Raw genomic sequence first — 12,375 nt, 5'->3', positions numbered from 1 at the left:
TTTTGGGCAACACCCGGCTATGCTCAGGGTTTACTCCAGGCTCTGAGCTCAGAAAGCCTGGGAGGATTGGGGGAAGGGGCAGGGAAAGGGGGTTGCATGCCAGAGGGAGGGGGACGGGGACGGGGACGGGGAGGGGGGGGCACATTTGTCTCTGTAGGAGTGGGAGGTACAGGTAAGTCTCAGAATTTTCCTGGTAAGTTTACTGGATGCAGGTCCCAGGAAAAGCCTTCAAACAGTGTGAAAATCACTGATTTAAAAAAAAAAAAGGCTCCGTGAGAATTGCTGGGTTCACATCTTATTTCTGTTTTCTGATGATGTACCACCACTGATCAAGTCATTTTCTAGTTTCATTTTCATCACTAGTTGAAAGACTTAGTACAGCTAACTTGGTTTTCCAGTATGCCTTATAATTCAAATGGTTTACTATTACTCAATAATTAAACGATGAAGAAAATGCAATGCAATATTATGCAACTATATTCAAGAGCTTATGTGCAATTATAGAGATACAATGTCATTAGCTCTAAAATCTCCAGACTCAATCATTACTTATCAAAAACATCCAAAACAACAAGTCTTAATTTTCGTAGTTTGGTGCTACAAAAAAGTTGACCAGAAGAAGCAATTTCTAGCCCCAAATACCTGTCGTATTTTTCAGAGAGGAATGACGGTCTCTGTTTGGAATGAGGGCGTTCTTTTATATCCAATAGTTCCTCCTAGAAAGAGAATCAAAAGGTAACATTTGAATAATATTTCTTAGGTCACACACAATTAACTTAATTTTCTTCTCAGTAACTGTTTCCATCTTCAACATTTTAAAGTTCTTCTGACTTGAATTTTTCTAGAAGGTCTGGAGAGAGTGTAAAGAGGTTAAGATGCTTACCTTGTATCTTGCAGCCAACCCTGGTTCAAATTCCTAACACCTCATATAGTTCTCCGAGCACCACAAGGAGATACCCCCAACACAAAACCAGAAATAGCCCCTGAGCACTGCCAGGTGTGACTAAAAAAAAAAATTAAAATGTAACTATGTGGGGCTGGGAAGATAGTACAGCAGATAATGTGCTTCTCTTGCAGGCCCAGGTTCAATCCCCGGCACCAAATACATTCTTCGAGTACCACTACCGAGTGCTCAATGAACACAGAGCCAGGATAAGTCTTTATTTTTAGTAAGTCTTTTTTTTTTTTCCCGCCAAGAGTAAGCCAGGTATGGTCTAAAACCAAGAACAAACAAAAAAACCAAAACTGTAAGCATAGCAAAATATTTACAAAAAGCATGAGCAGAATAACTTCAATTGCAAATCTCTAAGACATACTCTCATAAATCAGTTCAATAATATAATTCCACAAGAATAAAAGGTCATCAAGGTAGAGAAATTTAGATTTACATAAAACCTTCAGTATCTTACCTCTCTGAAATTAGCTTTAGAAGATAATTCACCAAAAGGTGTAATTTTTTAATGGCTATCAAGTAGCAAGGAAATAAAACTACACCAAACACCCATACGTCATTTAGTTTGACTGATAGTAAATATTTCCCTTACTAACTTGAATAACGTTTGGCGTCTATTTCTAACATTTTTCTGAATCATACAAAGAGTAAATTGCCTGCCATAGTCTTTCACCAACTGCTTTAGTGCTATTTCATTTGAATGGAGACTTTTTCGTTTTTGCTTTTTGTTTTGGGTACACATATGTCTGTGCTCAGGGCTTACTCCTGGTGGGCCCGAAAAACCATCAGGGGTTGTGAAGCTCCAACTCAGGGTGTCCATGTGCCAGGCAAGTGCTTTCCTCTCTGTACTCTCTCTGGCCCAAGTGAGAACATTCTTTTACAGTCTTTCTTACCTGGGTTCCCTGAAGTAATAATTAAGATCTACATAAAGTGATTCCCATCTTAAGGACTGTACTTGGCCATTATCAAATCCAAGGTATAGAAGAGAAACAAACCTAGTACTACGTACAAGTGTGTTAGAGTACAGGAGCTTACTTCTGTATAACTGAGTTGAAAAGAACTATCAGGTTTTAGAAAGTTTTCACTTAAGTAACATTGGCTTGTAACATTATATAGGCTTCAGGTATTCAACCCTGTATATATAATACATACAGATTTGTTTATCATCAAAACCCTCTTTTAACTCATCCCATTCCTTCTGGTAACCACTATTTTCCTTCTAGTTTGCTTTTCTCTTTATATGTTTATCTAACTATGAATGAAATAATAGCTCAGCTTTTTGTCTTCCTCCCTTCCCTTATCATTCAGTATAACATCTCCTTACTAGGTATATCCCTCTTGTTGTAAATATTGGGTTGCAACTGTTTCCACAGATGACTAATATTCTATTGTTTGTATATTCCATATCTTAATTATACTAGTATCTCTCAATTTCAAACTCTTGGCTACTGAAAACTAATCCCATGAACACGGAGGTGCAGATATCTCTTTAAAAGGTTTTGTACTGGGGCTGGAGAGATAGCACAGTGGGTAGGGCGTTTGCCTTGCACACGGCCGACCCGGGTTCGATTCCCAGCATCCCATATGGTCCCCTGAGCACCGCCAGGAGTAACTCCTGAGTGCAGAGCCAGGAGTAACCCCTGAGCATCGCAAAAAGCAAAAAAAAAAAAAAAAAAAAAGGTTTTGTACTGGGGCTGGAGCGATACTACAGTGGGTAAGAAATTTGCCTTGCATGCAGGCCACCCAGGTTCAATCCATAGCATCCCATATGGTCCTTCTGGTGCACCACCAGGAGTAATTTCTGAGTGCAGAGCAAGGAGTAATCTTTGAGCATCACCAGGTATGATTCAAAAAGGGAAAAAAAAAGGTTTTGTACTGTTTGGATAAAAACCCAGAAGAGGATTAACTGAATCATATGGCATTTCTATTTTCTTTTAAGGAATCGTCATACTTTTGCATTTTCCTTTATGGCTGAACTAAGAGCACCCACATTAGGCTGTGTGCAAGATAAGTGTCCTACCAGTTGTACTATCTTTTTGACTCCTTTATTAAAAACTATTTTTAAATAGAGACTGGAGCAATAGTATATGAAATAAGGCACTTGCCGTGCACAATGCACACACGTGGAAGACCTGAATCTGAATCACCAGAATTCTGAATCACCAGAATTCCATACAGTACACAGAGCCCCACCAGGAGTGATCCCTGAGCTCAGAGCCAGAAGACAGACTTGAACACACCTGTGTGTGCCCTAAAACCATCACCACCAACAACAAATTTGCTTTTAAATAGGGGTCACACCCAGTGGTGCTGGGGGGCGGGGGGGGGGGGGAGAAGAGAGGTATGTGGCACCAAGGTGTTACCAAACACATACGCTAAGTGTTTGCTGTACCATTTAACCTAACTCCCCAGTCCCAAACATCATTTGTTTAAAAAAAAAAAAATTCCCTTTCCCTTTGTGGTGATTGTTGCAATGACCAGGGGCCTCCAACTTCAGTTACGGTACTTGCACAATCTGGCTGTGCTGTGCCAGAGATTGCACATTTTGCTGTAGCACTGAGAATCCTAAAAAGCAACAGGTCTTAGGCCAGAGCGATAGTACAGTGGGGAGATGCTTGCCTTGCACATGACTGACCGAGGTTTGATCCCCGGCATCCCATTTGGTTCCCTGAGCACTGCCAGGCTTAATTCCTTAGTGCAGAGCCAGAGTAACCCCTGAGCATCACTGGGTGTGTCGCAAAATAAAATAAAGGTCTGGATCACACCTGGACACACTGTTGCATGCAAGGCAGGTATTTTACTACTGGGCATTTTACCCAGGCCCTCAATAAGGTCCTTTGTATTCACAGGAGTCAATCTACAGCCAGATATTGTCCTATCTCTTTGGTCTCTAATCTAGAATATTTTTACTTTTGGCTTTTATGACACTGACATTTCTAAGGTCTATAGCGCACATTTAAAAACATTATTCATTGGGGCTGGAGAGATAGTATAGCAGGTACGGCATTTGCCTTCCAGGCAGCAAAACTGGGTTCAATCCCCAGCATCTCATATGGTGCCCCCAAGCACCGTCAGGAATGATTTCTGAGTGTAGAGCCAGGAGTAAGCCCTGAGTACTACTGGGTGCAGCCCCAAAACAAGAATCTTGGTGGGAGGGCTACTGGGATCAATGGTGGTGGAGAATGGGCACTGGTGGAGGGAGGGGTACTTGATCACTGTATAACTGAAACCCCAGCACGAAAGTTTGTAAGTCTACAACTGTACCTCATGGTGTTTCACTAATAAAAAAAATATATATATCAATTGCAATTTGATGCTCAGAAAATATTTAAAAAGTAATTTTTAAAGATTGTTTTTATATTGCCTTGAAATAAAAATGTAAACTATCAAAAAAAAACAAAAAGAATCTTTTGAATATTAAAAAAAAATATATATATATATATCCACATTGGGCTTGTGTGCATATGTCATGCCTCATCCCCTCCTTCCCCCTCGGTTTTTTTTTTTTTTGGCCACACCCCTGGTGGTGCTCAGGAATCACTCCTGGCTGGGCTCAGGGGACCACATGGGGTGCAAGGGTTGGCCATGTACAAGGCAAGCACCTTATCCACTGCTCTCCGGCCCTCTATGTTGGGCCTATCTGATGTTTCCTCATGATTAGACTGAGGCCAAGCAGAATTCTAACCAAGAAATGTTTTCGAAACGCTGTATGACTGAAACCCAATCATGCGCAGCTTTGTAAAAAATAAAATTCATTATAAAAAGAAAAGTGTTCTTAAAACATCACGTCTGGATGCCACATGCCCTGTATTAGTGATGTTCTCTGGTATTTGTACTATTTAGTTGCTACTTTCCTACTTGTAATTAATGTACCATCCATCACGAATGAAATACATGTTTTGCATATAGGAGCCCTGGGTTTAGTCTTCACATGGCACCCTGTGCTGATCCTGGTATGGCCCAAACAACCCCCTGCCTCCTTCGCTAAATTTTTGCCTCAATTTATCCACTGAATGATTCCTGTCCATGCCAATCTTGTTTTGTTTTGTTTTGTTTTTCCTTTTCAGGTCACACCCGGTGGTGCTCTGGGGTTCCTCCTGGCTCTGCACTCGGGAATTACCCCTGGCGGTGCTCAGGGGACCATATGGGATGCCGGAAATCGAACGTGGGTTAGTCGCGTGCAAGGTAAATACCCTACCTGCTGTACTATTGCTTCAGCCCTCTCAATCTTGATTTTTAACTCTAACTTACTCTTGATATTTAATCTTGCAGGGCCTCATACAGGCAAGGCAACAGCTCAACGTCCGAGCCACATTCCTCACCTGCTCTCTATTGTACCTGTTAGCACTTGTATTACATTATAAGGACTAACCCTCCCATATCCCCTGTTTATGTACCTATTTATTATTGGCAGGACACAGATTCCTACTTTTTCCAATGGACTATAATTCATTAATGTCTTTAATTATTTTGGTGCTCAAAATGTACCAGATTAGTTAGTGGAAGCCTCCTTCAAGGTAACTTCTGTGTTCTTCTGACATGATCCACCATTTTATTTATTTATTTTTTTTGCCACACCTGGCTGTACCCAGAACTTACTTCTGGCTCCGTGCTCAGGAATCATATCCAGTGGTGCCCAAGGGGTCATGTCGAGTGACAGGGCTCAAACTGGCAAGGCAAGAGCCCCTTCCTGCTATACTATCCCTCCAGCCTCCCAGCACTTTTAAAACAGCACTTTGCCTTCTGGCTTATCTTGCACTCATCCTGTTAATAGTCCTGAAGTCAACCCTTTTCCTAAGAAACTTTAGTCACTTTGAGTGGCTAATGGAACAAAAAACCAAGGTCTGGGAACTGATTCCTCATTTGCTTCTAGGTTTTTTCAGAAGAACTAAAAATATATATGCACTTATATGCATAAAATAGATATTACACACCTGCATATAATCACGTGCTAGCACTTACACAAAATTCATTGCTTCCTTTTTACATGCATTTAGACATTTCCTACAACAAAGTCTCTCAAACTAGAGGGATCATTGCACATAAATAAGCATACCATGAACTCAGTGTCCTCAGAGACCTGAAGCACTGAACTGCTTTTTCCATGATTACAAAATACCAGGAAACCAGTTGACATTTTAGTCTTAAAATCAAAATACTGCAAAAGCATTTGTATTTATTTAGGAATTATACCTCATTAATTGGGTAGATGTCTTAAAAAAAAATTAGAAGTCTGAAATAAAATCCAAATACTGGAACACTTGAAAAAATTGTAAAAACACTAAAATACTTTCTGTAAATTATCTGTACCCCTGAGCACATTCTGGTATGCCCAAACAAAGTCCTCCCCTCACCCTCCCACAAATGGAATCCAGTGAAATATATAGGGAAAACAGCATCAGAGCTGCAGGGATGACAAAATTTGGCAGAGAATGGGCCAGTGCTAGATGTAAAGCACTTCCAGCAGAGACAAAAAGGACTGTACAGACTACAAATACCTAAACATACAACATAGAATATTACAAAGCAATTTTTTGCCATCAGAAGTAACCCAGTGGAGCTGGAGCAATAGTACAGTGGGGAGGGCATTTGCTTTGCACGCAGCTGACCCAGGTTTGGTTCCCAGCATCCCATATGGTCCCCCGAGCACTGCCAGGAGTAATTTCTGAGTGCAAAGCCAGAAGTAACCCCTGTGCATTGCCGAGGTGACTCAAAAAAAGAAAAAAAAAGTAATCCAGTGTTTATATTTTCTTATTCTATACAAATCAAGGGCTGGAGTCACAGCACAGCAGGTAGGGTGCTTGCCTTGAATGCTGTTGATTGGTTCTAACTCTGGCATCCCATATGGCCCTCCAAGCACTGCTAGGAATAATTCCCGAGTGGAGAGCCAGCAGTAAACCCCAAGCACCACCATATGTGGCCCCCAAACAAAAACAACAAAAAACAAATGCCAAATTAAGTACCTGAGCATACTATTAAATCAGTACAATTCATTCATACATAAAAATTCTCAATACAGGGGGCTGGAGAGATAGCACAGCGGGTAGGGCATTTGCCTTGCACGCGGCCGACCCAGGTTCGATTCCCAGCATCCCATATGGTCCCCTGAGCACCGCCAGGAGTAACTCCTGAGTGCAGAGCCAGGAGTAATCCCTGTGCATCGCCGGGTGTGACCCAAAATGAAAAAAAAAAATCTCAATACACACATTTCTAAACAAGCTTTGTATGACACCTTTTTAAAAAACAAGCATCTTCCTTCCAGCAGTTTTTGTGCCACACCCAGTGGTAGCTCCTCCCAGTTCTCTGCTAGGGAGTTGCTCCCAGCAGTGCTCTGGGGACCATGTGGTGCCAGAAATTGAAACCAGGTCTTCTTCAAGTAAGGCAAGCACTTTAACACAGTACTATCTCTTCAGCCCCATCCCCAGAAGTTCTTGAGCAGCTGTGGAGTCACTTCTAGCAATGCCTTTTTGTATTTAAATTCCAAAGGATAACAGAGGGCCCACATGATAGTGTTCTCAACTACTAATGTAATTGTTGGCTAAAACTCTTAATATTTTATTTAGAAATAGATGGGGAAGATGGCTTGTTAATGTACCCCAAAACAAACAAACAAAAAGAAATAAAAGAAATTTAAATAAACGTAACAAATATTCTTCTAAAAAAATGGGATTAAGGAGATGAAAACTGTGATAGAGTAGTCTATATGGAATTTGAAAAAAAAGGAGAAAAAGGGCTTTAATTTAAGAGGAAATGTGAGAGGCAGGGGCCATAGTACGGGGGTAGGGCATTTGCTTTGCATGCAACCAATCCAGGTTCAATCCCCAGCATTCCATATGGTCCCCCCAAACACTACCAAGAGTGATTCCTTAGTGCAGAGTCAGGAGTAACCCCTGAGCATTACCAGATGTGACCCTCCCCCCAAAAAAAGGAACCGTGAATAAAGAGTGTACCCTCGTAACAATGTATAAACATTATTGTTACAATGTTCCATACTAATATAAAATGTTAAGAAGGAAATTTGGGCCACAGAGATAGCACAACAGCCAACCCAGTTGAACCCCTGGCATTCAATCCCTGGGACTCCATCTGGTCTCCCTGAGCTCCAGCAGGAATAACTGATTCCTGAGTGCAGAGCCAGGTGTAACCGCTGCGCACCACAGGGGTGGCCCAAAAACCAAAAAGAAAAGTCTTTAATGTGTTAATAAGGAAAATCTAGTGACAGTTATTTACCAACATTATGCCCCAGTTTTTCTCTTAAAATTTTTTAATATCTTAATTTATAATCTTTTAAATTAAATCACTGAGATACACAGTTGTTTATGATTGAGTTTCAGTCATACAATGTTCCAACACCTGCCCCTTCACCAGTGCACATTTCCCATCACCAAGGTCTCCAGTTACCCTCCTGAGCCCGCCCCCTGCTTTTCGTTAAATCAAAAATTGCTTTTAAAAAATAAAGCTTGAGGTCAGAGAGATAGTACCGTGGGTCAGGAGCTTGCCTTGCACACAGCTGACCCAGGTTCAATCCCCAGAATCCCATATTGTCCCAGGAGCACTATCGCCAGGAATGATTTCTGAGTATAGAGCCAAGAGTAAGTCCTGCACATTGTCAGGTGTGGCCCCCAAGCCAAGAAGTAAAAATTGAAAAAATAAAGCTCATTCATCTTGGGGCTGTACCAATAGTACAGTGGATAGAATGTTTGCCTTGTATGCATACAACCTGGGTTTGATCTCTGGCATCCCATATTATCTCTGAGCCCTACCAGGAGTAATCCCTGAACACAGAGCCAGGAGTAAGCCCCAAGCAATGTCAGGCACCGCCCCTCAAAATAATAAAGCTTATCTCTACCTCAATACCATGTAGACAAATTAACTCATACAGAGGGTAGGGCATTTGCCTTGCACACGGCCGATCCCTACCAGGAGTAATCCCTGAACACAGAGCCAGGAGTAAGCCCCAAGCAATGTCAGGCACTGCCCCTCAAAATAATAAAGCTTATCTCTACCTCAATACCATGTAGAAAAATTAACTCACACAGCGGGTAGGGCGTTTGCCTTGCACACAGCCGACCCGGGTTCAATTCCCAGCATCCCATATGGTCCCCTGAGCACCTCCAGGAGTAATTCCTGAGCGCAAAGCCAGGAGTAACCCCTGTGCATCCTGGGGTGTGACCCAAAAAAGCAGAAAAAAAAGCTCAAAATGTATCAAATGGCTCAATATAATGCAAAACTAAAAAAACATAAGAAAATGCATATATAAATTTCCATGACCCTGAAATCAACAATGTTTCTTAGCTATTTCACAAAATACATGTACGGGAAAAAAAGTTAAATTTGGACTTTAATTTTAGAAGCTTTTGTAGAATATCAAGGTATCAAGAAAACAAAGACAACCCACAGAATAGGAAAACTGCAAATCACAGATCTCTAAGAGTTTACTATCCAGATTTTTTTGGTGGAGGGTTGAGGGGTCACATCTGGTGATGCTCAGGGGTTACTCCCAGCAATACTCAGGAAACCATATGGGATGCAGGGGATCAAACCTGGGTCAGCCGTGTGCAGGCAACCTGCTGTACTATCTTTCCAGCCCCATAGTATCCAGATTTCAAACTCTTACAACTCAAAAACAAGACAGCACCCAACCGAAAAACACGTAAAGAAGTTCAGCAGCCTTTTCTCCAAAGATACACAAATGGCCAACACACACACAAATGATGTTCAACATCATTAGCCAACATAAAGACAAGACGTTTTACAGACACTAAAATGGTAGGTAATAGGGGGAAGAGAGCCTTGAGAGCACTTCAATCAAGTACAACAAATAGACAATCACAAAATAACATATGGAGGAGAAAATAAGAAAAGAGAGAAGAGGAAATAAAGTGCTGACAAGGATGTGGAAAAAAATAGAACCAATTGATGGGAATGAAAAAGGACATAACTGCTTTGGAAGTTCATAAGTTAAAACAAGTTCTGCTATGACTCAATTAAACAAGTTATGCTATGACTCAATTCTACTACTCAGTATGTATCAGAGAATTCAAATATATATCCACACAGAAACATGTAAGCAAATGCTCACGGCACCGTTACTCATGAAAGATAAAAAATTAGAAACAATCTTTGGCAAACTCCATAGAACGGAATATTATGATTTGGCAATAAGAAGATACAGAATACTGACACATGCTACCATATAAACCTTGAAACACTTAAGAAGCCAGATGCAACAGAGCACAAATATATACCTTCTGTGTTAGAGAGGGCACATGGTGCCAGGCATTAAACCTGGGGCCCTGAGTATGCAGTCCAGCCTTTAGGTTCATGAATCATCTCCTTAACCCTTTATGATTCTTTATCATAATTCAGAATAGCAAAGCCCAGAGACACAAAGAATAGTTTCAAGGAAAATGAATAGTGGTTACTATTAAAGCGTACCATATTTGTTTGGGAATTATTAAAAGGTACCATATTTGTTTGGAATGATGGAAGTATTCTAGAGTTGATGGTTGAAAACTGAATTTCCTAAAAACCACTGAATGTTACACTTCAAAAAAAAAAGGTGAATAACATTACAATGAAAAAAAACAAACTTCTAAACAATAAATTAGAAAGCCAGAGGGATAGGACAGTGGTTAGGGTAATTACTCTTCCCATGGATAACCTGGGTTCAATCCCTAGCACACCATGTGGTCCCCTGAGCACTGCTAGGATCAATCTCTGAGCACAGAGCCAGAGTAGGGTGTTTGCCTTGCACGTGGCCAACCTGGGTTCGATTCCCAGCATCCCATATGGTCCCCTGAGCACCGCCAGGGGTGATTCCTGAGTGCAGAGCCAGGAATAACCCCTGTGCATTGCCAGGTGTGACCCAAAAAGCAAAAAAAAAAAAAAAAAAAATAAAGTATATTAAGCCAAGAGAGGTCCAGCTGCAAGCTTATTTTGTTTCTCCTCTTAGAGACTTACTGCTCTTAACTATATATTGACAAAGGTCAACTGCACTGTAGTAGCACTGTCCTCCCATTGTTCATCAATTTTCTCGAGCGGGCGCCAGGAACATCTCACAACAAATTGTGAGACTTGTTGTTACTGTTTTTGGCACAACAAACACGTCACGAGTAGCTTGCCAGGCTTTGCCGTATGGGTGGGATACTCTCGGTAGCTTGCCAGGCCCTCTGAGAGGGGCAGAGGAATCAAACCTGGGTCAGCCGCGTGCAAGGCAAACGACCTACCCGCTGTGCTATCGCTCAGGCTCGTTATTTTACAGCAACATCCTAAAATATGTGATGGCATATGATGGCGCATCAGTCCAAGAAGATTCTCCCACTTAGGTGAAGAAGAAAGGAAACCATGAGCTAAGTCGACACAAACTTTACTCTTTCCTCAACTATGCACAGGATATTTCCTGTGCGCCAGTTTTACTATGTCACACAGATAGGTGCCACTGGGATCATCTACCCCAAAAGCTATCCACCTTCTTAAGAGAAACGTTTTGAATTTCTCGTCTCACCAAGAGACCTAACAGTAACCCCGTTCTGGAATTTTTTCAAAGAAAGCCTTCAACTTTGGCTAAAGACAAAATCCTTGCTAAGTGCCAACCCTGAGATGGGTATGTTTCCCTCCCTGTAGGTATTTCGGTAGAGAATGTGAGATTACACTTTTGTAGTCCAAACACCCACAGGAACACAGATCATGGAAATTTTTAGTATAATTAGCATCTGGATCAGAAAAGAGTTAATTCTGAGTTCTAACTTTTTATTACTTCGTTTTTAATTTCAGGCACTGTAACTGAGTCCTCACTTTTTGCACAGGTTGCTAAAACCTGAGCCTGCACGATTAATTGCTTGAGTCACATGCAGGGAAGTATGAACACTCCCTGCCCCCTGCCCCAGTGTCAGGAACCAAGCCCAGAGTCTAACACATGCTAGGAAAATTCTTTATCCCTGAGCCACATCCCTGGTTCCTGGCTCTTAACTTCCCCACCCCCTTCCTTCCTTCTTTTTTTGGTTTTTGGACCACACCAGCAATGCTCAGGGACACTCACAGTGGTACTTGAGGATCATGTGTTGTCAGACTCAGGACTGGCCACGTGCAAAACAAAGCAAGTGCCACCCCCCTATAATATCTCTTTAGCAGCCTTTCTTTCTTTTCCTTTTTTTTTTTTTTTAGCTTTCAGGTCACATCTGGTGGTGCTCAGGACTGAAACACATTCAGACACATGTAAGTCAAGTGTCCAATCCCTTGGACTATCACTCTGGACATACTCAGTAAGCCTTTCTTAAAATTCTGTTTCAAACCTCCTAAAACAATTCACTTTTAAATTAAAAATATGGACACTCTTTCTCAGTGATCAGTAATTTCCTCCCCCCCCCCCCCCATTTTGGGTCGCACCTGGTGGTGCTCAGGGACTGAACCTGGGTAGGACA

The 12,375-nt window shown here is 41.5% G+C and overlaps 1 protein-coding gene across 4 annotated transcripts in view; it reads right to left on the bottom strand.

The window, feature by feature from the left end:
* The window catches only part of EIF4ENIF1 (eukaryotic translation initiation factor 4E nuclear import factor 1), a 55,358-nt gene that overhangs the window by 30,432 nt on the left and 12,551 nt on the right, over nt 1-12,375 (bottom strand). For all 4 annotated transcript variants that reach the window (XM_056116484.1, XM_056116485.1, XM_056116486.1 and 1 more), the window contains exon 3: nt 643-716. In XM_056116484.1, the coding sequence (XP_055972459.1) occupies nt 643-716 (74 nt within the window). The remainder of the gene's footprint in view (nt 1-642; nt 717-12,375) is intronic.

The sequence above is a fragment of the Sorex fumeus genome, unplaced genomic scaffold (assembly GCF_029834395.1).
Source record: "Sorex fumeus unplaced genomic scaffold, SorFum_2.1 ptg000032l, whole genome shotgun sequence".
NCBI lineage: Eukaryota > Metazoa > Chordata > Mammalia > Eulipotyphla > Soricidae > Sorex > Sorex fumeus.
The sequence above is the reverse complement of the archived record's forward strand: the minus strand, read 5'-3'. Positions and strand labels throughout refer to the sequence as shown.